The sequence below is a fragment of the Emys orbicularis genome, chromosome 1 (genome assembly GCF_028017835.1).
Source record: "Emys orbicularis isolate rEmyOrb1 chromosome 1, rEmyOrb1.hap1, whole genome shotgun sequence".
NCBI classification, from domain to species: domain Eukaryota; kingdom Metazoa; phylum Chordata; order Testudines; family Emydidae; genus Emys; species Emys orbicularis.
The window spans coordinates 178,963,495-178,988,320 of NC_088683.1; the positions used below are offsets into that span (position 1 = coordinate 178,963,495).

The 24,826-nt window shown below is 42.5% G+C and overlaps 1 protein-coding gene across 4 annotated transcripts in view; it reads left to right on the forward strand.

Moving 5' to 3' along the window:
• Positions 1-10,306, forward strand: part of CD247 (CD247 molecule) — an 82,233-nt gene extending 71,927 nt beyond the window's left edge. Inside the window, exons 4-8 of one of the 4 annotated variants that reach the window (XM_065414248.1) lie at positions 503-589; positions 1,995-2,033; positions 4,042-4,098; positions 5,686-5,734; positions 9,062-10,306. In XM_065414248.1, the coding sequence (XP_065270320.1) occupies positions 503-589; positions 1,995-2,033; positions 4,042-4,098; positions 5,686-5,734; positions 9,062-9,294 (465 nt within the window). In that variant the 3' untranslated portion in view covers positions 9,295-10,306. Of the gene's footprint in view, positions 1-502; positions 590-1,994; positions 2,034-4,041; positions 4,099-5,685; positions 5,735-9,053 lie in introns of all 4 variants that reach the window. The other 3 variants (XM_065414255.1, XM_065414263.1, XM_065414272.1) reach the window with 3 other exon arrangements.
• Positions 10,307-24,826: the final 14,520 nt, after the last annotated feature.

The following is a 24,826-nucleotide window of genomic DNA, read 5'->3' on the forward strand; positions in this document are numbered from 1 at the left end:
GAGCTCCGGCACAAGGTTTCCTGAATTTACTGAATGCAAATCTTGACTTTTTAAAGGGGAAAAAAAATCAATGGTGTAATGTCGTGGCTGATGTAGATATGGCATCAGTGTATCTTCTATTAAATAGAATCAAATCCGCTCCAGTGTATGAGTATACATCCCCAGCTACTAGAGGGAGACAGTATAAAAGCCATAATCCTATTTCAACTAATGGTGATTTGCCTTTAGCTCTAGGGGCAGGGTCCTGTGGTTCTGGGGCAGGAAGATCTGAATTCTAGTGGATAGACTAGCAAGTAGGGTGGCTGGTGCATACAGCCCTAGCTCATTAGTGTTGATTATTTTCCCTTTAAAACTACTTCTTGGCTTATTTAACAGTTATAACTTGTACAGTAAATTGGATGTTGAACTAGAATTTCCTCTCAGTGTTAACTAAGCCAAGACCAAAGCTGCTTATTAGCAAAGTCTCTGTCACTCTGACTACTTTTCCTTTTTTTCATTGCAGAAATTGTCTCGTACAACCAGAGATGAATATGATGTTCTGGGAACTAAAAAGAGAGGCTCTGACCTTGAAATGGGAGGGAGAAATCAGGTAACTTCCTCTGACCTGCACTCTTGTTTAACTTTCCTTTTGTGCTTAACCTCTCTCAAAGATGTGCATGTACCTATTCACACGATGTCCTGAGTAGTGTGTACAGGGCACCATTATCCTCTGTTAGCCACGCACGTCTGATGTGCCATCTCTGCTGCCCCACACGACTTGTCCACAACCGGAGTAGATGCCTTAATGCTAAAGCAGGTTACTGGAGATTCTCAAGTGACAGTTTAACCTTAAGCAGGCTTTTGCAGCTGGCACGCTGCCGTGGTGTGGCTAGAATTGAGGGCTGCTGGATAGTGGCAGTGCATCTTATTTAAAGGGCAACATAAACTGACTTGGTTCTGGAAATCCTGCACCAGCTCAACTTCTTGTGACGAGGGTCCTTCATGCCCTTAGCCACAGTGGGCATAGGGCTAGACGTATTTCACGTAACCCCCTGAAACCTTTTCCTGGCATAGCTATGTTGCTGAGGGGTGTATGCGTTCTTTGTTTTTTAAACCAGCAGAGCTGGGCCAGCACAAACTGCACTCTAGATTGTTTGGTTGGTTCAGGAAACTGACCCAAGCTACGTGCAGTTTTGGCAGCATACCCGTGTCCATTCTAGGAAGGCATTGCTAGTAGAGCTCCACGGCTGCTTTTTTTTTTTAATCACCTCCCTAACATAGCTGTGCCCGCAACCATCTTTAGCTTAACACTCCCCCTGCTAGCTGCTCATACTGCAGCCTGTAGTTAACACTCTTCATGTCTCTCACAAGGCAAGGGATGACCTTGGATAAAGACAGAAGAGTCCTAACAAAGCACAAGGCTGGAGTCTTTGATGTGCAGACAGTAAAATCTTCACCCCTGCACCTTTCTTAGGAGCTCACAACAACCCAGAATAGGAAATCACACTCCATCTCAAACCCAACGGATGTGGGGGCAGGGCATACAGGGGCTGAGTGTCTCACTGTAGAGCTGTGTGACACTTTAGCAAGTGCCAATGAAGTAACATAAGAGTCATAGTAACTGCACTTGCTGAGACCTCACTGCTGTTGGAGAGGAAGAGGGAGGGGACGCCTTCCCCTTGCTCGGGGTTTCAGGGTTTTCCTGCTGAGGACAGCTATGCAGATCAAGGGAGGAAGGATTAGGTTTCACTAAGCATAAAAAATAAAAATAAAAAACAACTCCTTCAAAGCAGCAGTAGCTCTTCTACCCACATCTGTCCAGGTGCCAGGCTGGAGAGCAGTATACAGAAAAAGATGGCAGTAATATGCATCCACTGTGTACATTGGATACATAGAAACAGGTCAGTACATAGCCGTAGCTATGAAAACGGCATGGTTAATACACAGCCATATGCACAGAGGTAAAGGATGCTGACACTATGTTGTATACTCAGCTCTTCCCCTTTGTTTTTCAGCAGAGAAGAAAGAAGTCGTCTCAGGACACAGTTTACACTGTGAGTAAATTAAGGAACTGCAGGGTGCTAAGGGCAATGTTTGATACACACTCTCCCTCTCCCTCTCCCTCAGCAATGTCTGTACTGATGTTGTGGGTCAGGTTTTGGATATGTTCCCCATGCTGGCACCTTTCCCCAAAATGAGTTAGACTGACCTGCTTCATAGGGGGAGGATGGGGACGGCACAGAGATATATGGCCTACCCCCCGCACTTACTGCCCTAGTCTATGGAATATTTTTGTTTCCAGCTGGCCCCCTGCCTGATCTTTCTGAAGCAGCATTGGCAGAACTTCCCTTGTAACTAACTGCATCCCCAGTAGCATCTTACTTGGGATACTGGTTCATTAACACAACCACAATGAAGGGGAACAACATCCTACCCTAGGGGGTAGCAGACAACAGTAGTGACCTGGAGAGTTAGCACTGGAGTCCTGCTCAACTTCTCCCTGGGTTTTCATCCTGTGTTGGGAATTTTCAGCTGCACTTGGGAGTCAATCGGTTTCCCTTACAGACTTTCAGCACCACCTGAGTTAGCAGGGCCCTGAGAGTTAGTAAATCCCTTCCCATAGCACATCCAGGAGGATATCCTCTTTCTCTGACCTTGCAGAGTTCCTTTTGCTCCCTCCCTCTATAGCCTGAGCAGTACCCTCTGCCTGGCCCTCAGTTCAGTTTCTCTCTCTAAATGGGGTGCCCTGAACCTTGGTGATATGGTGGCCACCTTACAGCCAGAGGAGCTGTTCTGAACCTTGCTTGACCCTGGGATTTTCTAGTGAAGGAGCCAATTACCACTTAGTTGAGTTGGTGCTATGATGAAGTACTGGTAAAATAAATAGTCCGTTCGATTCCATCCATGCTGCATATTCATTGGCTTGCCCCATGCAATATGCTATACAAAGACCAACTGGTCTGAGGTATAGAGGAAAACACTGCACATAATACTAATCGATCTTGAGATGCTTCATGACTACAGTCCAAGAAAAGTCATCTGGTGGTGTATGAGAATGAAACAGGTGGCTGAAGGCTAGCCAGACTCAGCCAGGATCTGTATGGGGTGCTGTTACCACAGTTAGAAGTCCACGTGGAGAAACTGAACAGTTTCTAGTAAGAGTTGGAGTACACCATGGCTTGGCAAAAAGTCCCTTTTTATTTACATGGGTACTTAATGCACGTTCAGAAAACAGCCAGAGAGTGGCACCCTGCCGCATGCTTTTTGCAGCTGATGATGTGCTTGTGGGGGAGAGCAAAGAGGAAATGAAGGAAGATTTCAGAGAGATGGAGGGGCATACTTGAAAGAGATGGCATGAAAATCAGCTGCAATAAAACACAGTATAGGGGCTGTAGATTTGATACCTTGCAGGAAGATGCCAAGACTAAGTCTGGAGGGCAGCCATTACTAACAGGTACAGAAGTTCAAGGACCTAGGTTCGATAGTAGAGGATAAAGGTGAGCTCAGCAATGAACTTAAGCAGAACAGGAAAGGCATGGACTAAATGGAGAGAAGTGAGCTGACTGCTCTGCAATAGGCAAATGCCTAGCAAATTGAAAACAAAGATATTGCAAGACAGTAACGAGGCCTGCACATTTGTATGGCTCCAAATTCTGGGCACTGAGGAAGAGAGAGAAGCAGATCTTGAATACAGTGGAAATGAATGCATTAAGCTGGATGCTTGCAGTGAGAAGGATGGAGAAGAAGAATGGAAGAACATATAGGAAACAGGATTTTTAAGTTTAAGAGAAGGGGTGGAAGACTCAGAGCCAGACATCATAGAAAAGGATTTGATTAGCTGTCGAATTTCCAAGAATCTGCATGAAGAGAGACTGGAATGGAGAAGGTCTCAAAGAACCAACCTCATATAGATGGAACTAAGGCTAGGAGTCGTCCGAGGGAGGGGAGGGATTAGAAGTGAAAGAGAGGGAAAGGAGAAACTCTGCAGTGGGGCTAAGGATATCAATGGGGCTAGCATGGCTTCTTACACTGCTAATGCTGTTCTCTAAATTTGGTTGCCAGTCTTTGCAGAAGGACAAGATGGGCGAGGCATACAGTGAAATTGGGAAGAAGGGAGAGGTGAGTGGTACCTTTCTTTTCAACAAGGGCAGGTATAATGATGCTAAGAATTTTCCATCCCATATAAGAGGTTCCCACTACAACACACATCCTCATGACTATCACATACAAGGTGAATTCCCGATTTAAAAAAAAAACCACCACCCCACTAAAGCAAGAATTGACTTCTTTCCAGTAGCAGCTGCAGTCTACTAGTGCTTTCCAAACAGCTAATACATTAAATATTGAAGTGCTTTGAGAGCTACTGATGAAAAGCATTCTACAAAAAACAGGTATTATTATTAATGTAACTTTTACTTTTCTGTTCATGACTTGAGTGCAACCTGAGAGGTTAGACAGAAGGTAGCATCCCATGGATACTAGAAACAAACGGTTACACCACTGCCCTTATGCAGGGCATTCAGTTCTGTGCCTGCAGAATAACTTCAGGGAAAAAAATTAAATGTGCTGGTTTTTAAAAACCATTATACTAATTTTCTTCCTTCCCAGCTCAATTTAAGTTTCAGTGGAAAGTCTGAAGAAAATCGGTGCTGTAGTTTCAAAGTTCTGAATGTTTAATACCAAGTGAATTTGGGAATATATATCGGTTTGCAGCCATAATTGGAAAAAATCTGTTGTGCACGCTTGGGGCACAGTTTACAAGTGCTCCAGTTTCCCCTCTCAAACGAAATAAAGGCGCTCATGGTTCTGGGTAAGGATCATACCCTTGCAGAGTTTCATCTCTCAAGCATCTTTATGGTAGTTCTTGCTAAAATTGTGTAGGTAGACTTGTTTTAAAAAATTTAAATACCCCTTTCCTGTCACTCAAACAGGTACGGGCCTGGGCTCAAAGTTCCAAACAAAAATTCACCCACAGAAAAGGACAAATTGGAGAATTTCATCCTCAATAAGAGTATTTGGTTTCAGAAAGCTGTGAAAACAAGGGCATTTAGTGTAAACTTTAACTTTAGTGGGCACTACAGCTGATAATGTTCACCTAACCCCCTCAGATGGGGGGGTGCATGCACCTTGTCACTCACCCTTTCGTACATACATTGTAGTGCACAAGGACTGCTGCAGCGACTCTTTGAAATGTCACACTTGGAAACCTGCATCTTGCATGATGCTGTGGTCAGCTGGTTGATCTGACAAAACACCATTCCAAGGGAAATGTTTCATTGATTGATTGACATCCAGGTCATAAGGCAGGTTTTTCTTCTGAAAGCCGAGAGACAGACAGCGGTGGGGCTGTTTACATGCATGTCATTTTACTGAATGCTGTCTGAGTTTGTTGTTTCCTAAGGGGCCCATGAGTGCTTCCTTTGCATCAGAAGCTGTTCACAAAATTAATGCTGGGTGAATAGCTGAAGGTTAGGAAACTTACTGCATTGTCCTCTGTATTTAATAGAGTGCAGAGTCACTTAGCCCCCACATGGCATGCAGCAGTCACCACCTGAGAAATGAGGGCTATTTCTTAATTGTATCTAGCCTATAAAATAAGAGGCACTTTTGTGAACACTATATATTGAAATACAGTAAATCACAGCACCCCCACTACATAAAGCAGTAGTGGCTATTAATCCATGGCTTCTCTTTTACTTCCCAAAGCACCAGAGGCGGCGAGGCAAAGGGAATGATGCTGTCTACCAGGTAGGGAGTGCATACATAGCAATGTTCTCATCCAATTCAGTGATTTGATTGCAGCTCCTAACTGTACGTCTAACCTTTGTTTGCTAATGGATGATGCTAGGGGGCTTCAGAGTGTCTGTCTGACCAGAGGTGATGTGCTGCTGCTGCTACTTCAAAGCTAAGACCACCCCACTGTAACCCTTGGTTAAAAGTAGCCCAGATCATCTTGAATGTCCCTGCTCTTTGGATTCGCTAGCAGGAGAGGGAGCTGCTCTACACTAGTTCCAAAATTCTGGCAGCTGGACTTCCTAGAAGCATCATTTGCTGCCTCTGTCTGCTCTATAGCCTCTGCCCAGATAGGCTGTAACATGGAAAGGACGTGTCTGGTTGTTCTTGAAGTAGCCCGAATTACCTGCTGTGTAATATGACCAACTGTTGGTGAATGGCTGCCTAGCATCTGCAGCGACTCAAAGGTAAAATCAAAAGCTTAGTTCTCCTGGACAGCTACGGTCAACAAGCAGCTTTCGTTATCTTACAGAATTGAACAGGCAGGTTCATTAGGGGATTTTCTTTTGCACATATGGCATTGACCACTAGTGGAGAGGGTAGGGTAGCAGCAGGGAATGGAACCAGCACTGCAGCACCAGCTCGAACTGGTATTTTTACCTGAACCGGAAATGAAAGAAAAAAAATTAGGTGAGGGGTTTAAAATAAAGGTTCGGCATTTTTAAGCTCAGTATTTTAAGCTATTGGAACTTATTTTCATGAGACAATAAACAGGCCTGGCTTGAGGCTTGTCTACACGAAAAAGGCTGTAGCACTTCAGTGAAGACGCTGACAGGAGAGCGTCTCCGGTTGGCACAGGTCCTCCATCTCCCCAAGAGGCGGTAGCTATGTCGAGGGGAAAGGCCCTCCTGGCGCCAGAGCACTGTCTACACCATGAGTTAGGTCAGTATAACTGTGCTGTAGCGACGCACTTAAACCAACCTAAGTTGCTAGTGTAGACCAAGCCCTAGTATAAGGAGAATAGAAGGAGGCAAGTCCACAAGCATAGGGAGGGAGAGGAGCAGCTTAGGAGCTGCCTGTACACCAAATGAGGCAGCAGGGGGCCCAGAGATATAGGAAGCATTGCTGGATATTTGTATGTGCCAATAAAAACCCATGGCAGTGAGTCCCAGAGCCCAGGTCAGCTGGCTCAGGCTGAAGCCCAGTCTTTGAGACTGGTTTCAGAACCAAAACATCTACACTGCTACTTTTAGCCCCACCACCTGAACTCTGTGAGCTCATTGGGCTGGGCTCTGAGACCCTGTGCCATGGGTCTCTTATTGCTGTGTAGATGCACCCTCTGAGGTTCCCCTGCAGGGAGAGAACAGGTGGAATGCTCCCTGGTCCTAGGAGTTAGTAACTTTTCAAGCTCAAGGGAAAAAGGTAATAGCTCTCCATCCCCTGGGGCAATGCATTCCTTCAGATGCTCCCCCTGAGGCAGGGCCCATGCCCTAAATTCACTTACCCTTTCACTGCAGAGGTCCCATATAGGAAAGAGCAAATGGTCAAAGATGTGATCGGAGGGAACTAAAACAAAGTGTTCATGAAAAAGTTTAACATGAGTTTTCATAGTGTTTTCTGTTAAAGTTGAAAAATAAATAAATGGTCAAAATAAAAAAAATAGCTTCAATTTTAAGTTTTAACTCTTTGAATTTACTTCCACCAAGACTGAAATTTGATGTGAATCAGTTCAAAACAGTAACCAAACTTTGTTTTGTTTTGGTGGCTTGAAGCAGAACGGAACTGAACCAAAATGTAGACTTGACCCCGCCCCCGGATACCAGCCCCGATGCCCTACTCCAGTCCTGAAGTTTATTTGGGCTCTTGGAGGAGCCTGGCAGATGTATTAAAGGCACTGAAGCTCAGATGATCATCTTATATTCCCTAGGGAAGTTCCTCATGGAGAGTCAAGGTGGGGGAACAGGGGGGAAAAGAGAGCTTTTTTCCCTTCTCTCCTACACTTAACTTCCGGTGAGCAACTTTGTCATGGTGGTCATACTTGTAGCTGAGGACTGAGTGGGATCTCCCTGAGAAACTTTCTCCACGAAGGCCTTAGTTGCAGGCTAGATCGCTACAGATTCCCCAGTAGTAGAACAGAACATTTTTACTGAAGCGGAATGGAGACTGACTCATGCTACAGCTGGGTCGTTGGGTTACTGGCTTGGGATGTGGGACACCCAGGTTAAAGTCTCTACTGGGCCTGATTTGCAGTGAGCTGGGGTAGGAAAAAAAAACCCTCTGATCTCAATCAGGCAGAACAAAGACTTGAACCTGGGTCTTCCACATCCCCGGTAAACGTAACTTACACAGACCCATACCTACTTGAAAAGTTGCCATGAACCTGAATTGTCATCGGCTGGTCAGCTCTAACCAACCGCAATGATTTTGTTCAAGGCCGGTTTCAACTAGGCCCTTGTGAGATTATAGACTCTCAGAAAGGTAGGACTGGATGGATGACCAAGTAAACCTATGAATGTTCACTATCAGCCAATGAGCTAAGAAACATACCTTTAAAGCGGCACAGAGCATCTTGCTTTTAGCCAGTATCTACAGCCTGCAGGAGTCCCCAGCAACTCGTTGCTCAGTTAGCTGTAGATGGAGCCTTTGGGCCTCAAGTACCCCAGAATCTTGTGTGCTGGTTGTTCGTCACTTTAGTATACTGTTGCAATCAGTGCAAAGGATGCTGGGACAAGTAAAGTAAATAAAGCTGAGTGGTGCCAAAGACCATTTTGGAATAGAAAATCAGAGGGGTTGAGGTGGACTGAGCTGGGGAGAAAGGGATTGATGAGCACTCTTCCATCTGCAGTGCTGCTGCCATACCAAATGCACTAGGCTGGTGGCAGGAGTTGGTGTTAAACTCAGGTGTCCTGGCCAAATTCCTACTTGGGTCAGTGCAGAGGGAAATTTAGGCAGGCAGAATGCACTTTCAGTTGGATATAGCTTATTGCGGTGTGTAGCTCTACCTAGCTGACACATTGTCCACCATTCAAACATAGCCACGATGTGAGTGAACGTGCTGCTGCTGAGGTTAGTATTGTAAAGCACTGTGTGAGCTTTCAGGAGGAGTTACTATAGCAATGTTTGTCATTAACCCGTATTCAGCATGCATCTTACCTTCAGGGTAAACTGACGACCATTGACCTTTCATCTTCAAGGGAAATAGTGATTTGAACAAGTGCCTCTCATCACTGCTACAGAATGGATTAGTGTGCTGAACACCCGCTTCCCACTTCAGGCAAGACTAAAGGCAGGCGATTGGTCCAAGGTCTACCTCATCCACCTTACCCTCTTTCTTCTTTCAGGGACTCAGCTCCGCAACCAAGGACACATATGATGCCCTCCAGATGCAGCCGTTGCCCCCTCACTAAGTGGCATTCGTGCAGTGGACGGGCAAGACTGAGACAAGTCCAGATGCTTTGGGCGAGGAGAGAAGGGAAACAATCATCAATCCAAAAAAGGCCATTCAGTCAACACCCATTTTTTCAGGACTGCAAATTATATATGCGTGGTTCATTGCACAAAGTAGGACAAGTCTGGATTTAGTTCCCCTCCTCCCTTCCCCACTTCAAAACTATACAATCTCAAGCTTTAGCTTTTAAATGTACATATCTGTAAAACTATTCCTAATGATAGTGGCTGTTTTGTACCAGCAAGTGTTGGGCAGGAGACTAGGACGTTGGGTTCTCTTCCTCCTCCTCACTGAGCTGGTTTCTCTGGCTATTTAAAATCCCCCCAAAACTACACCCTATTTACCCACCTCACAGGTGGTTGACATTTAATTACTGGCTAAAGCACTTTTAAGGTCCTCGAAAGGAAGGTGCTATAGCTACACCCAGTATTATCTACAGGAAGACTAATCTGCATCAGCATAACTATGGCAGTCTAGCTCCAATATTTTTCTGCTGTAAATTTAGCTTTATTTCTAAGTTGGTTTTAGCTGTGGAGAGCTGTTCTTACTGTAAATGACGACATGTTTCTAGAGTGAAAGACAAATGCTAAAAGCAGGCTCTACCTTGACAGTGTGAGGAGGATTCAGTGCTAGGCTGCAACAAGCAATCAAGAAAATAACATCCCAGTGTGACCAGCTCTTGCAGCACATGGACGCATCCAGAAATGCTACTGGAAATATATGAAAGCTAGGACTCCTTTACCAGCGAGGTTCCATAGTAAAAACAGGAGTGGTGCAGCATATACATTATGCTCGAGAACACTGGGAAAGTTGGGATTTAATTAAAAAGGGAAGTTTTTTAATCGACAATCCAAAACTTGACTTCTCTCTTCCCTCACTGTTGCTCAATCCACACAATTTTTTAAGGGATATTCCTTCCCCACTTAAAATACAGCACCGAAGTATGTTCCTGTTATATAAAACAATGCCAACAAGTGATGAGTATTTTGCTAAGGAAAGTGTACAAAAGCCAAAAGAAATGTAAGAATTTTTAAATACCTGGCAGGATAATTTTAAAGATGAGGAGTACAGATTCAACACAAAGGTGATGGTGGCTCAGCAATTCAGATGTTTTTTGATGAGGTAATAAAATGGATGGGGAAACCATGGATGTGTAAGTGTGTTTAACTGAGCCGTGTGCCAGTCCTGCTGTTGCTATCCCGCCACAAGGGCTGCCTGCACCCACCTGAACAGTCACAATTGTGATGTCAAACTAAGCCAGGCTGGACAAGGTTAGTACTTGCTGGAAGGCTGCCATCCAACTATTGCTGAAATCTGTGCTGGTGGCAGCAATATCTTCAGGCCTGGTCTGTATGTAGGTATTTTTTTGCACTGCTTTAATAATGATATTGGTTTAGAAACAGGTAAACTTACTGAAATGAGCTATACTAATATAAGCACCTTTTATAGTGATAAAAATGCATCTGCAGTGGGGTGTTGGTGGTTCTACCACATTTTTTTGTACCACCTGAACTATATAGTTTCTAAATCAATATAAATACTGGCGGTAGACAAGCCCCTTAACATGCCATTGCGGGCCCTCTCAAATATAAATTTTTGGACTTACTATTCCTGTTGTGAGACAAAATGATTAGAGGCATGGAAAGATGGAGTAAAGGGGATATGCTAGAGTGTCCGCTAAAATAACGAACAGAGAAGGTAAATCCAATACTCATACTTACCCTCTTTCATAATACAAGACCAAACTGCCAGTCACTGAAATTAGAAGACATTGCGTTTACAACTGCCAAAAAGAAATTGTTATATACAACACAAATAAGCTAGGACCTAAAAGCTATAGGGCAGTAAAGCCTAGAGTTTCATATGAGATTTTTTTAATATGTGCTAGGGAATAAGACAACCACTAACCTGGGGGAATTAACAAGAAAGTTCCCGTTTATGCTGTCTCTAGCTATGGGAGGATGTTGGCTCTCAGAAGTTCCCTCTAGTATTTCTTCCAGGACTCGCAAGGCATCGAATCTGCAAGGTGGTTTGAAGACTAACAAACTGGCTTTTGGCAGAGGGGCTGGCCCTGGTGCTATGCACATGGTAATTGCATCCTTTCCCATTTTCCAAATTCAGTCTTTACATTCAAGAACCTTTGTCCACAGTCCCAAGAAGACAACCCAGGCTGCTGATTCTCTTTTAAAAAAGAAGAGTGGACAATGCAATGGTGGCAGAGCAAAAGCTTCTCGATGAGAGCTGATCACCTGCAATATCCTGCAGTCTGTTCGGCACAACTGACAAATAGCAAGAGGGAACATCTCTCAGGCCCAGCTTGGTGGATCTGAGGAACAGAAATAAGGAGATTTTTGCCCTCCAACTATTGATGTATTTAAAAACCACAAACAAGTACATACATGTTAAAACACTTGGAAAATGGTTTAATGATGTTTACAACAGAAATGAACTGTACAGTTACAGTAAGTTTAATATATATAAAAAATTACAGCAGACAAATGCATCTACACAAAATCTACCATTTCATCCTGATTCACTGTAATCTACACAATCTCTCAATGCCTACAGCCACCTGCAGGCAGCCACTGGGGAAAAAAATAAAGGGCATCTTTAAAGAAACAGCATCCCTTTTATCCATCCCCCCCCCCCATCAAGAAAAAGATATCAATTAGTTTCAAAATCATAGGGGTCTTTCACATTTCAGTCTCAAGACCAGATGAGAATGTATTTCATCTGGGTACAAGTATCGCATTAAGGTCCCTGACTTCAAGTGTTCAGCTGACCCCAGGTGTACAAGTGATAGTATAGGAGGAGAAGTGAGAAAAAGGGTTAACACCCAGACTGCAAATTTATCTTTGGCTGAAGAGACGCATAAAAGGATCCCCCCACAGGCTATTCACTATTCACAACTCATTGCTTCATTAAAAGTTATTGGCCAGCTTCAGCGGAAAGGTTTTTTTCCCAAATTCCAACTTTTCACTCAAAGAGAAACTGATGTTTTCAAACTAATGTGCTTCCAAGCTTTTTCTTAAATAAATCTCGGGCCACTTTCTAACTGCGCCGCCCTCCCCCCCCCGCCCCCCCGCCAAAAAAACAACGGAAAACACCCTTTTACCCAGTTATGTAAAAAGTAAATTCAGGTCTTTAGAAAAATTAAGGATGCTGTCTCCTTAAAAAAGAAATAAGGAATCCCAGCTGGGAATGGCAGTCAGTGAAAATGCAATCCAAATTGACAGTCTGGTGGAAGGTTCATTATGGAATATTATGTACACTTTAGAACTTTTTAATTCTTTTTAATTATGAACACCTAGGCAGTGAAAACTGTTATGTTAATACATACATAGACACACCCAAAACATACAAAAATACTATTATTTCAAACTACTAAGAATAGGACAGTTCAGTTATCTCCATGCTATGACTTTAAGAGCATTACACTGAAACAAACAAGAATTTAAACGACAATTCTTTTAATATCCCAGAAATATACCAAAATATACATCTAAGCTTTGGAATTACTGAGGTTAGACTAATGCAAGTGCTGGGTAATCGTACTTAATACACAAGTCTAAGGTTCTGCAGGAAAGAAATTATCTTTGGTATCTGCATCAGGCTAATATTATTAACATTTGGATTTTGCTTTGGGATAGAGCTTGTATGACCCTAGAACCAAACACCCCCCAATCAACTGAGATTAAAAAGATCCATGTATAAAGTTCCTTCATTTGCAATCCCCCCCAAAAGTTAAAAAGTCACAGGCATCTACCTAGCATAAAAGGTTGAGAAATACAATGCATAGTTGCACAGTGGTGCTGCAAAAATAATAAAAATATAGAAAAAAAGAAACTAGAGGAGAAATGAAAAGCTTTTTCTTCTTTCAGAGATTTCTCACAACAGGACAGCCTCTTCCAAGCAGTTACGGGGGGGAGGGAAAAAAGCTAAGAAGTGCACCTCAGCGTGTATTAATCAACATCACCCAGCCCCCAAAGGGTTAAAGCACCTATCAGAGCAGCCAATCATGCACCAATGTCTTCAGCTTCTCAACCAATCTGTGGAGTCCCATTGGCTGCAGCAACCCATCTGCTCTCCCAACCCACCTTTCCCAGTGGCTGCACCCTGGGTTTTTGTGAGCTTAAAGAGCAAGTTTCCTCCACAACACATTAGCAAAGGGTGGGATGGAAATTGCCTGGATCAGGTTGAGTCCATTTTGCTGTGGAAGAGCCACACAGTGTCGGGCCATGGGAAGCCAGGCATTCCACTTTAGCAGCCTGCTGGGAACCCCCTTCCTCCTCGGAACCCCCTTCCTCCTCTACCAGGGCTGGCCTCACAGATGGGATTGCTGAAGACGCCCCTTTGTCTTTGGTTTGTTTGTTTGTTTTGAGTTTATACAATCATTAGGAAATCTTTGGTTTTGGCTGGAAATTTTAAAAGAACAAAACAAAACAAAGAAACCGCCCCCCCCGGCTTATAGCAGCGCACCGTGACCTGTCAACGCTTCTCTTTCCCATGGGGGTGGAGGAACTACATTCAAAGTAAAGGTGGAAGGGATCAAGGATGCAGCTTCTGGACAGCCTGGGGGATACAAGATTGTCAAATAATAAAGAAGAAAATTAAATATTTGGAGAATTTTCTTTTTTGGTCCTTTTTTTTGTTTTTGTTTTTTTAAAAGGATGAGTAGTGTCTGCGCAGCACTCAGCTGAAAGAAGCCTTCAGGGACCTGCCTGGCCCTGGAGTTTCAGTGAAGTCCTGACACCAGGAGAGCGGGGAAAGGCAGTTGTGGACGTTTCATGCACAGACTGGAGGGAGGGTGCCTTTGGATATTCACAGACTAATCGAGAGGACCCCTTGTAACCAAAAGAACTAGGAGAAGATTGCAATTTGCCCTCATTTTGCAGTAGCTTTTAAGCAGCGACATTCAGAGGCTTTAGGGGGTCACTCCCCAGGTTGCAGGTCACGGGCTGCTATATGCCAGAGTTCAACGTTAATCAAGGGAGGGAGGGCAGACTTGGCAACTCTGTAGGGTTTGGAGAAAGTTAAAGCAAGTTACTCAGTTACGAGTTAGAAATGAGGTATACGACAGCTCCTGTACCTGTGGCGGATAAACACCCCACACCTAGCCTTAGACACTACTGCAGAGGAAGGAAATGGAACAACAGCAGCACTGGCAGGCATGGAGATGGCTACTGCACTGATCCTTCCGATAGACAGTGGGCACGTGATGCTCTCCAAGGTGATCAGCACTTGCCCCCCCACCAGAACTGCCCTATTCACATTACTCCAAACCAATGACGGGCAGTTCTGCAGTGCCCCTTTCCTCTCCCTGTTGCAAAATGAGGGTCCAATCCTGCTCCCAGTTCTCAAAAGGTAGCAGAGCTGGGCTATGAGTCTGCATAGGTGTCTCAGCTTGCTGAGATTTCATCCTTCAGCTCACTTGTGCAAAGAAGGTACCAGGACCAACACAGTGAGGGAGACCAGGGGGAAGGACTGATTTTTTTTTTTTTTAAATCTAAACTGCCTTGTTCTGAAGGACACTATCAAGGGTGCTGTGTTTGATTTTTATAAGAGCTTTCATTTCTCAAGGGGGCTGTGTGATTTCCATGGTTTATGACTTGGCATAAATAGTTTCCAGTGTCCTGGATGGAGCCAAAACAGGATCCTCTGTTTAATAATTAGGATTTCTATAGCACCATAGCATGCCAGCGCCATCCATAACATTAGCACAGCTCAGAGAATAATGTTTGTTAACTAGATGCCGCTACAAAAATCAGCAGGGGGCAATACATAATTTTAGTGGGTCCCACAATATTAGATTGAGAATTTTGGGGGAGGAGGAGGAGGTGGTTTAGTTCTTGGGGACAGAGTGGAGGATTAAACATTATTTTATGGTCTATATAAAACTTTGGAAGGAAAAATTCCCCAGCAGACTAGAACAATTTTAAGGTAAATTACATTTTTGGCCTGAGCTATTTGACAATGTCTTGCTTGGTAGAGAGATGAAATAAGGCAGAGGGGGTGCTCCAGTCCTGGGGCAGAACAACTCAGTAGCACTAAGGAATCCCAAAGGATATCACCCTCCCTTCCCTCGCCCAGGTTGTTTCATTTCCTTCCTCAGATTTGTTTACCTTAAAGCACACCTTGTTTTCCACATCTTTTGTTCCAAGTGCTCTTATAATTGAGAAGTCATTTCTTCAATATCCCTATTACCTACCTATAAATCTATCTAGCTCTTTGAAAAGTCACACAATATTAATACCACTTTTACATAATGTCAGAACAACAATTCTATTAGTAAAGCTTTCAGTGAAGTTCTGCAACCCGATTGGTTTCCGGAGGAAGAGTAGCTGGACAATTCATCTATTTTCCACCCTTTCCCTTTCTTCACAAGCGTTCGCCAGGTTCACTGATAAAACAACTCAACCCAATAGCACAATACATGACAATGTACATGGCTATTTTGGGGAGTAAAGAAAGGAGTTTCCTGGGTCCCCCATCTTTAGAAGAGAAAGACAACACATGCAGGATGTTGGAAGGGATTCTGACCTTGGTACCACTGCTTCCATATTTGAAGGGAAGAAACAGTTTTTCCTATTTCCAGCAGCAGCTGAGACCTAGGCTGCTGCATTGAGCAATCCCCATATGCAGTTTGTCCTCACAGAGCCAAGACATCCCTGTGCACAAAAAGGTGGCAACACCCACAGGAGACGAGATCCTTACAGAAAGGGACATCCACCCAAAGCGCGAAAAAGGCCCAGCTTTTCCTCTTATCTGCTCTGACAACAGCAGAGCTGACGACTCATCAGTGCCTTTGGTTCCCTACCAAGCCATTGGAAATTCTCCCATCCCAATGGAGCTCTGAGCTCCTTAGAAATTCACCTCTTTAGATCCACACAACCACTCAAAAACTCACTCACTCGCTCACTCACCTCCTCACCCCCACCCCCCCTTTAGGGAAGTTGGAAGAATGGAAGGGATGCCTTGAAGTCAGGATGGAAGAGGCTAGGAATTCCTCCCAAGTCATCACCACTTCCCCCAGTACTCCCACCCAAAGCCAAGACAAACACCATGAGAGGAATGCACCTCCCTCCTCCCCAAACACCCCTCCCCCCAGACTCACTCACAGTATTTCGATCCTTTCAGGTACACCAGCCAGGTGCTAGGAGCAGGTTAGCTTTCACTTCTCAGTTTGGTTTTTCTTTTGTAGTTTTTGGTCTAGACAGGATTAGCATTGCTATTAGAAAAGGAAGTGTTTAAAAAGTTTTCCACCTATTATCAAGCACTACAAGCCCTACATTCAGTAACAAGACAAGGGGGATAAAAGGAACCTGTTTCATTTTTGCTCTCTCAGTTAGATTAAGATGCAACAACTGTTCTCTCTTTCCCAAACTTAAATGCCATGGCCCCAATTCAGCCCTGGTGCAACTCCACTGGCTAAAATGGATTTATACCTGGGCTGAATCTGACCCAATATCTCCATCTCCTCTCTCCCAAGCTCCCAATATATACACACCTTGCCTAATCTTTAGATCCCTACAAAGGCCCTTATTATTCGTAAGGAAAAGGCAGGAAGGGAGGGGAAAGCAGGTGTGCACCTAAAGGACCTTGAACAGCCACCCAATCAGTAACCTGCATGCCATCATGTGCTGTGCTGCAGATTAGACCACAGATAAACCAACCAAACAACAATCCCAAACCCAGGAGCAACAAAATGTTTCCTTTGGCAAGACAGATACAAGGAAAAAAATTCATGAGCAACATTTTCCTTCTAACAGAGTCAACTCCCTTCGCTCCGCCCCCACCGAACATCCACCCCCCCCCACCCAACCCTATAAAGTTGTAACCTATCAACAGGATCTCAAATACATACAGCATAATCATGTTTATCAATCATAATAAACATCAGTTCAACTAAACTCTACAGCTAGAATTATCTCCACTATTTATAAAGTTTGTTTTTCTCTTCTGATTTTTCAGTTTAAAACCAGTTATGTGACAATGCTAAGCTATGCTGAGGTATTTTATGAAGGTGCCAGAAGCCAGCTGCTACCCACAAGCATTGTTCTCACAGCTCTGTGGTGCTACCTCTTACTGAAGGAGGGGGAGGGAAGGGCAGGAGTGGGACCCAGATTATTCCAGTTGGGGACCCTCCACTTACTCAGGGACAGGAACTGAAATGTCTCCCAAGGAGATTCACCCAAGCAAAGCATGCTTTGCAGGGAGTATTGGCATAAAGCCCAGGAGATGCTCCATGAACAGAAATTTAGTCAGAAAAGCTATATCTGGTGCATTTGACATACCTGACCACACCAATCTATTCTGTCAAACCACATACTCTCTCCTCCCCAAGAATAAAACTATCTGTAGTTCCACTGCAGTCTCTAAAACCCTCCAGATGGAGTCCCCAGGGAATGAATGAAAGAGTAGTCTGTTCATTCAGGGTATGGGCATGCATATGAGAGAAAGAAAAAGGAGGACAGAGTTGGATTAGTACAAGTATGCAATCAGATTGACATCTGAATTGTACTGGTTAGGGATGAAAGCAGGAATGTGTGTACATAGCAAACTGATAGGAAGAATAAATGAAGGCTCAACATTACTACCACCTTAATCATAGACAGGATAGAGTCACAAAGCAAGTGGTAATTATTCCATTTATCCTCCTCGTTGATGATGAAAGTCAGAAGAGAACAATCATGTTTTTATATTGTACTGTCCGTGTGTATAGCTATATGGGTGCATGCACGTGTATACACATTTCATTCCTTTCAATGCTCTTTGACGTAAACTGCTTTTAGGTTTATAGAATCTGATCCTATTCTGAATGGGTGGCAATACATAAGATACTGAACATAATAATTTGCAAATCATGAGTCAAACAAACAACAGATTTGCATTAGATTAGAAAAAAGAGCAGATGACACTATATCCACATGCAATGCCTGTATCTTAACAATACACAAAAAGAAGGGTGGTTGTACCAAAGACATATGCATGTTAAATGCTCTGTAAGATAGGAGATCCATTGTCAAGTGCCAAAGACACTCTATGATCTGATCCAACTCCCACTGGAGGCAAGGGAGACTCCTACTGACATCAATGGGAGTTGATTTTGACTCCTCTAAAGAGCAGAACCAGTGCAACTGAACTTCTTGAAGTGTGAATTGTTTTAACAACTTTCTGGGTCATATTTTTGTAACAACTGGCTAACAAATCCAGAGCAGGCTGGTTACAGATGGATAACTATATAATGGATGTATTCATCAACCAGTCAGATTCCTCCTTTGATAATGTCCAAGAGAGAGTATATAAAAGACAGAACTGAATTTATTCTCAATATATGTGTGTGTGTACACACACACGTACATACAAACTTAAGATAATCCTATTTTTCCTCAAGACAGTAGAATTCAGTTTAACTGGCTATAACACAGTTAAATGGACATGTTAAGCGTTTATATTTAGGATTTTGCCCAAAGATAACCATAAGATAATTGGAAATGCTATTTTTTTTAACCAAATGTCATCAATAGCTAGGATCTGATGTAGTATTTAGTTTGTCCCAAAGCCTCTATTTCCATTACAAAAAGAGCTCCTTTCTGACAATTTTGTAAAGTACGGTTTCAAATTGGGACGAGAACAATTTTATTTAGTAAAATATTAGGTGTTGACAATTAAGGTAAATTGGAAGTTGTTTTAATGGTGCCTCCATTATATGGCTCCAGCTGCAATGGAGCTAAGATGTTCTGTTCTTTTATGAAAAAAATGGTCTCTGTTTTATTGAATGTTACTCTACTCCAAGAATGTGCTTCACAGAGGACTTAGCACTTCTGCACTTTCAACACCTCAATCAGGAGGAAAAATGGAATCTGCTCCAGTGGACTGTTGGGTACCTTCTACTTAAACCAATAGAGGAACAACAAAAATCTAACTCTTCAGTGATGTTCTTTATAATAGTAGCTACTTATTTTCAGAGGCCACAACTTAAAGGTCTGGATGAACCTATGTTTTATGCTGTGTGACCTCAGAGAAAACAGTAAATCACTATCACTGACCTAATCATTGTTACTGATGTGCAGGGAGAATTCTCTCAAGTTGTTTTGGTAACAGACACTCTTCTGCTGCCCCCTGAGAACAAGGAGAGTCTCTTAGGCAACTTTAAAAAAAAATGGAGTAAGTTATTTTGATTTTTAAGAAGTCCATTGGAAAGACACCACCCATAGATCCAAGTTACATTGTTTTCATTTAATCTATAGACTAAAATAACCTCCTCCCACGCTGTACGGGGAAGAAGATCAAGAAAGGGATGAGGGTGGAGGGGCAGTGGAATGCTCAATCAGCACAAAGGGAAGGCCATTATAACGTGAGTTCATATATTGTTCCTACTTCTCTTGAGATTAATATCAAGATTTGTTACCCCAAAAGGGATAACAAATGATTAAATGCATTTCCAAGTAAGTTAACATATGTATTACATACATCCTGAATGTTTTCTTTAGAAATCTCTCCATTATGGCCATAACAGCCAGTTCACTTCCAGGTGAAATTTAAAGGTGTAATTTTTGAAGCCTACAAGGGTATGTGATTCAAATTACTGAAGAGAATGTCTCCATTTCTGGTCTCTATCACAACAGTTAAAATCTGGTGGATGGTTTTATTAGTGACTTGAACACAGATGTCCAGTATTACCACCAGAGCATTTTCATATGAGGACCCTCTACTTTCCATTGTGTTCCCACTGATAGTCCATCAGAGCCCAAGTCTTATGGTCTTCATGGCAAAGTGGTTTTTGGGGTCTGATATGGCTTTTAATTAATTTGTGTGACTTTACTTATTGAAGGCAGAGGATTTGTTTGAGTAGGTCTGGGGCAATGATGTGTTGTCATGAGTCTCCCAATTAAAACAATTTTTTAAATGTAAACTATATTGTACTTAGGCTCTGAGCACGATACAAAACTATTATAAACCAGGATTTTTCTTATGTAGGGAGTATATCTCAGTACTAACTGGTACAGGGCATGTGTATACATACACACACATGCATGTTATATGTAGCATTCCTGCATATACACTAGGTAACAAGTCAGTAAAGAAATGAATACTTTTTTAACTGGCTTAGGATTCCTCACAAAATTCACATTTGACAGGAGACTCCATCTAAGGGTGAGTATGTGCATGTGTGTGAACAGTACATGAATCTTTCATCCCCTAACTACTGGGGCAGAGGTCAACTGGGTGGGTCAGATTTGTCTGAACCAAACCTGAATGAGTTCTCTACCAAAATTCATATGACCACCACCTTTTAAGACTTTTTCCTGAAGAAACATTTGTGTAGCTCCCCTTCTCCATTTGGGAAGGTGTTTATTTCTTGTGTTTCTTCATACATATGTCCCTCCCCGGGCCTAATATACAGATCCTAATTGTCCTTGGAGATGATAAATTGAATTGGTCTCTCACTAGCTTTTACCTGCCATGAGATATGCTTGGAAATGAGAAAACAAGCCCAGACACCTACATATATGGAGTTTTATGGAGTTGTGGTAGAGAAAGATGCACTAGATAACTTGCAATTTTCCCTTCCATGTACAAGGGCTTTAAGGAATTTCTTCTGGTCCTGGCCAACAAAGCCTGATTTTATTTTATTTCAATTTATATATATATTTATATATGTGTGTGTGTGAAATTCTATTGAATTCAAAATTCTCAGAGATAATCCCATAAAACAACAAAGGACCAGTTTGTTCACTCAGTGATGGATTTAAGACAAGGACTATGACATTTGTGGGCAACAGAAAACCATTTTTGCTAAGACATCTATACTGACTTGTATTTTTGGATTATAAAGAGTAAACTATCGTCCTTTGGGGTGGAAAAGTGACCACAACTGCAAAATAATGCCCTCAGCCGCTGTTGGCTAATTTTTGAATCTGCAGGACAATATTTTTCCACTCCAATCCTTAAATCTTCAGTCTCTAATTCTCCAAGTCCATAAATCACCAATCACTATTGAATCTCCTTGTAGACACTTCAGTTTCTGTTGCAGTCATGATTAAGGTTTAAAACAGCAATTTCCACTACATTCCAACACCCGATCATTCATCAATCTCAAGTTCTGAAAGAGTGTGCATGTATAGTCTTACTAGGCAAATATAATGCCGCTGCAACCTCATCTCTGGGTTCTTCTCTTCTCTCCTTTAACTAAAATAGTAGAGGTGACCAACGTTCACAAGAGGAAACAATACTACCAATGAGGAGCAGGGTCCAGGCAGATCAACTGAACAAAAGGGCTACAATCAGACATTGACATGTTCAATGATAGGAAATAAAAACACACTGGGCTTGAGCCAAGGAGGGAGTGGAGGGTGTGGTAGGATATGACAATCTACTGCCAGTTCCCCAGGGCAAAAAGAAGAGCATTTCAGCCAAGCCTCCCTGGACATGTGGCTACTTAAAGTTTCCAGTTTCTTTCAGAAAAGACAACTAAGAAGCTCCCTGGAGTCTGGGGCCCTTAGAGGGTGATTGGGTAGCAGAGGATGAGGGAGGGAGAGTTTAAGGTGCTCACACCAAAGCCATGTGACCAATGCAAAAGGAATCAGGAAAAAAACAATTTTTTTTATAATAAATAACCATCCAAGCTGCATTAGTGTTCCAGATATGTATGCATCACACCCCCCTCTCAACCACAAACCAACAAGAATGGGAAGTTAAAAACCATCCAGACAACTGATGGCGCAGTCCCCTTGAACTGTGGAGAGAGGTTCTGATGCTGATTTAAGGCCCACATTCTTTGTATTTCCTAGATAAATGCACAGGACCCACTCCCCAGTCTCAGATCCATCAGAAAACAGAGGATACAGTGGAGAGGATATCATCCAAATGCCCTTTAACAAAAAGGCTCTTGGTAAATTTTACTTTTACGAGTGTCTGGAGGTGACTGGGAATTTTCAGACCCAAGTGCAAGCATTGTAGCTGCAGCATTTCCTGCCCTCTTACTTGGCTGACTACAAGTCCCATGGGACTGATATTTCCTTTGGTAGAAACTATAGTCAATGCGATCGCCTCTAGACCAACACAGTGGGTAACCAGCATCTCCCCTTCCACTTCTCCCTCCCTGAATCATACCCATCTATACCTTTTACTGCTCCAAAGCTGTTACACTATGGGCAATTTATATTCTATATTATTCATAGCCCTAAAATCTTCTGCACAGACTGAAGTCACAGAGACTTCAGTCACACCAGAATATTTAGATTTATTTAACTGGTAGGGTGGAGGAGTGGGGGACCACTTGGATTAGTAATCACCTGACATTGCCATTCTATTTACACTCCAAAACAAACAAACAAACAAACAAAAAAACTACTTAAAAAAAATCAAGTTAAGAGTCTGCCCCAAGGATATACAAATTATCAATCCCCCCAAAAAAGATTAAAACAAGCAGCAACTTTTATATAAAATTAATAAAAAACAAGACAAATGAAAAAGAAATTGTCAGTAGCATCTATCGCCTCTCTGCGTCTGAACTGCACTTATACAAACTAGTCCATTAGTACAGCAGCTTGCTAGAAATTGACTTTGGTTCAAGCTTAGTTTTAAAAAACAAAAACAAACAAACAAAAAAAAAACCAAAGAACACATTAAAAATGGTGGACGGACATTTGTTAGTTTCCCTGCTTGCAGTTCACTAGTTTTGAAATCTTATGGATAATTATTTTAAATAATCTGTGAAACAGGAAGGTGGAGAGAGAGTCAGACGTGAACAGAGAAAAACATGAGGGGAAGAAGAGATAAGAGTTTCTGCCATTTGAGTATAAATGTAAATCCCACACACTTGGGTCACAGACCAAAATGTATGTTGGGTTTAAGTTGCTGTCTTATTGATCTCTGGTGGTGAGAGATTCCAAGATCCCCCTTGATGATCAGCAAAAGCGAACATAACTGCATAAACTTGCTATCTTGAAACTCCCTGGTGACACCCCCTCGTCCCCCTCCAAAAAACCAAAACCAAACCCAGAGGGGGCGCTTGTGACACCCTCCCTAGCGGAGTTCAAATGTGTTTTAAACACATGGCAGAAACTTTTAAATCCAACAGGAATGAAAAGTTCAAAGTGAACTGCACTGCAGCGATCCAGTCTTCTCTTTAGAAATCTTTTTGGTTCAGATACTCGATTGGTATATTAAAGAATATACATCACTAACCTCTGGAAACCCACTATTCTTCCTCATCCATTCTCATAAGCTCTCTGTTCTCAAATGCTCCTTGCTATGTGGATTGGAAACAACCCTGGAAACACAGCTACGTCAGCAAGCCAACACTGAGTCTTTAGTCAGAGATGCTTATTGCCATTTTGATCAAGGTAGCAACATCACTCCTCAGAGACCACACGAGAACACCAAGATGTGTGCAAAGTCCCAGTGTTGACTAGATTGGTGCTATTTCCCACATCAGGCTGGACAATTCCAGCTGATTGGTCACTGTCTCCTATTTCCAAAGCACCAAGCAGGGTGGTAGAGAAAAAACCTACAAGCTATTTAAAACAGAACAAAGGCGCAAGGAAGTCAAGAGTACTTTCTTATGGTTGTGTTGGCATGAAATTGCAGCAACTTCTGTTCCAATAGACCTGACATCTATCCCTGTAGATAGAAGCACTTGACAGTGGAAAACTGTTCCAATGCAGCTCCCTGTACACAACAAAAAACATGCAAAGAAATATTCCTTTGATTAGAGAAGCCAGTTTCACCTCTCAAAATCCTGTGCCAAGTTAGTTGGTAGGAAGCTTGGACTGTGGATGCCTTTAGATATTAGTGATATTGGCATCCTCAGGTAACTTTGCATTTCTAGGATTTTTTTTTTTTAAAGGGGCAAAATCCTAACAATACAGTAGAACCACCAAAACAGGTGTCTGAAATAGTCTGGGCTCTAAGTGCCAAATCCTGCTCTCTGAAGTCAATATGAGCAATGCACATGCAACTTAGAGCAAAATTTGGCCCTTTAGCCTAAGTAGCTGGGTGAAGGAGAGCTGCAGTATAGAAGTTATCTCTACCTCCCTCACCATAAAAGCACAGACTAGCCTGGAGATTTGCACACAACTTGCTGCCTCTATACCGAGATTCCTGCAAAAGTGGTGAAAATAATCTCTCTTGATACCTCTGTACAAGTCACTGTAAAACAAGTTCAAGGATGAGGAAACTGAGGAACGCTCCCAGGAGATTAGGACAGGAAGCCTCCTTATGTTCCCCTCTCTCTCTCCCCCCTCCTCATGGTGTGGGAGCTCACTGAAAACAATCCAGGAGCAAAGACAAATGCGTCCAAACCATATATATAAAAATAATAATAATAATAATAATAATAACCATAATAATAATAGAGATACACCAGTAATACAGGCCTGCCTAAATTGTACCAGTTAAGAAAGGAACCCCCAACACGATTGATACGATTATAAACACCTTGTATGACATAACGGCCTGTACAACAGACCTATAAAATGATAATTAAAAAAAAAAAAAAAAAAGATATTTAGACCAAAAGAACTAAGAAATCCCCTTCCTATGTTTGAGTTGATAACCCACCTTAACTTGTCATTGTGACTGCTGGAAATGATAAGTAGTCCTTTCACTTTTTTTTTTGTTTTTGTTTTTTGTTTTTTGTTTTTTTACATTTTTGGTTAG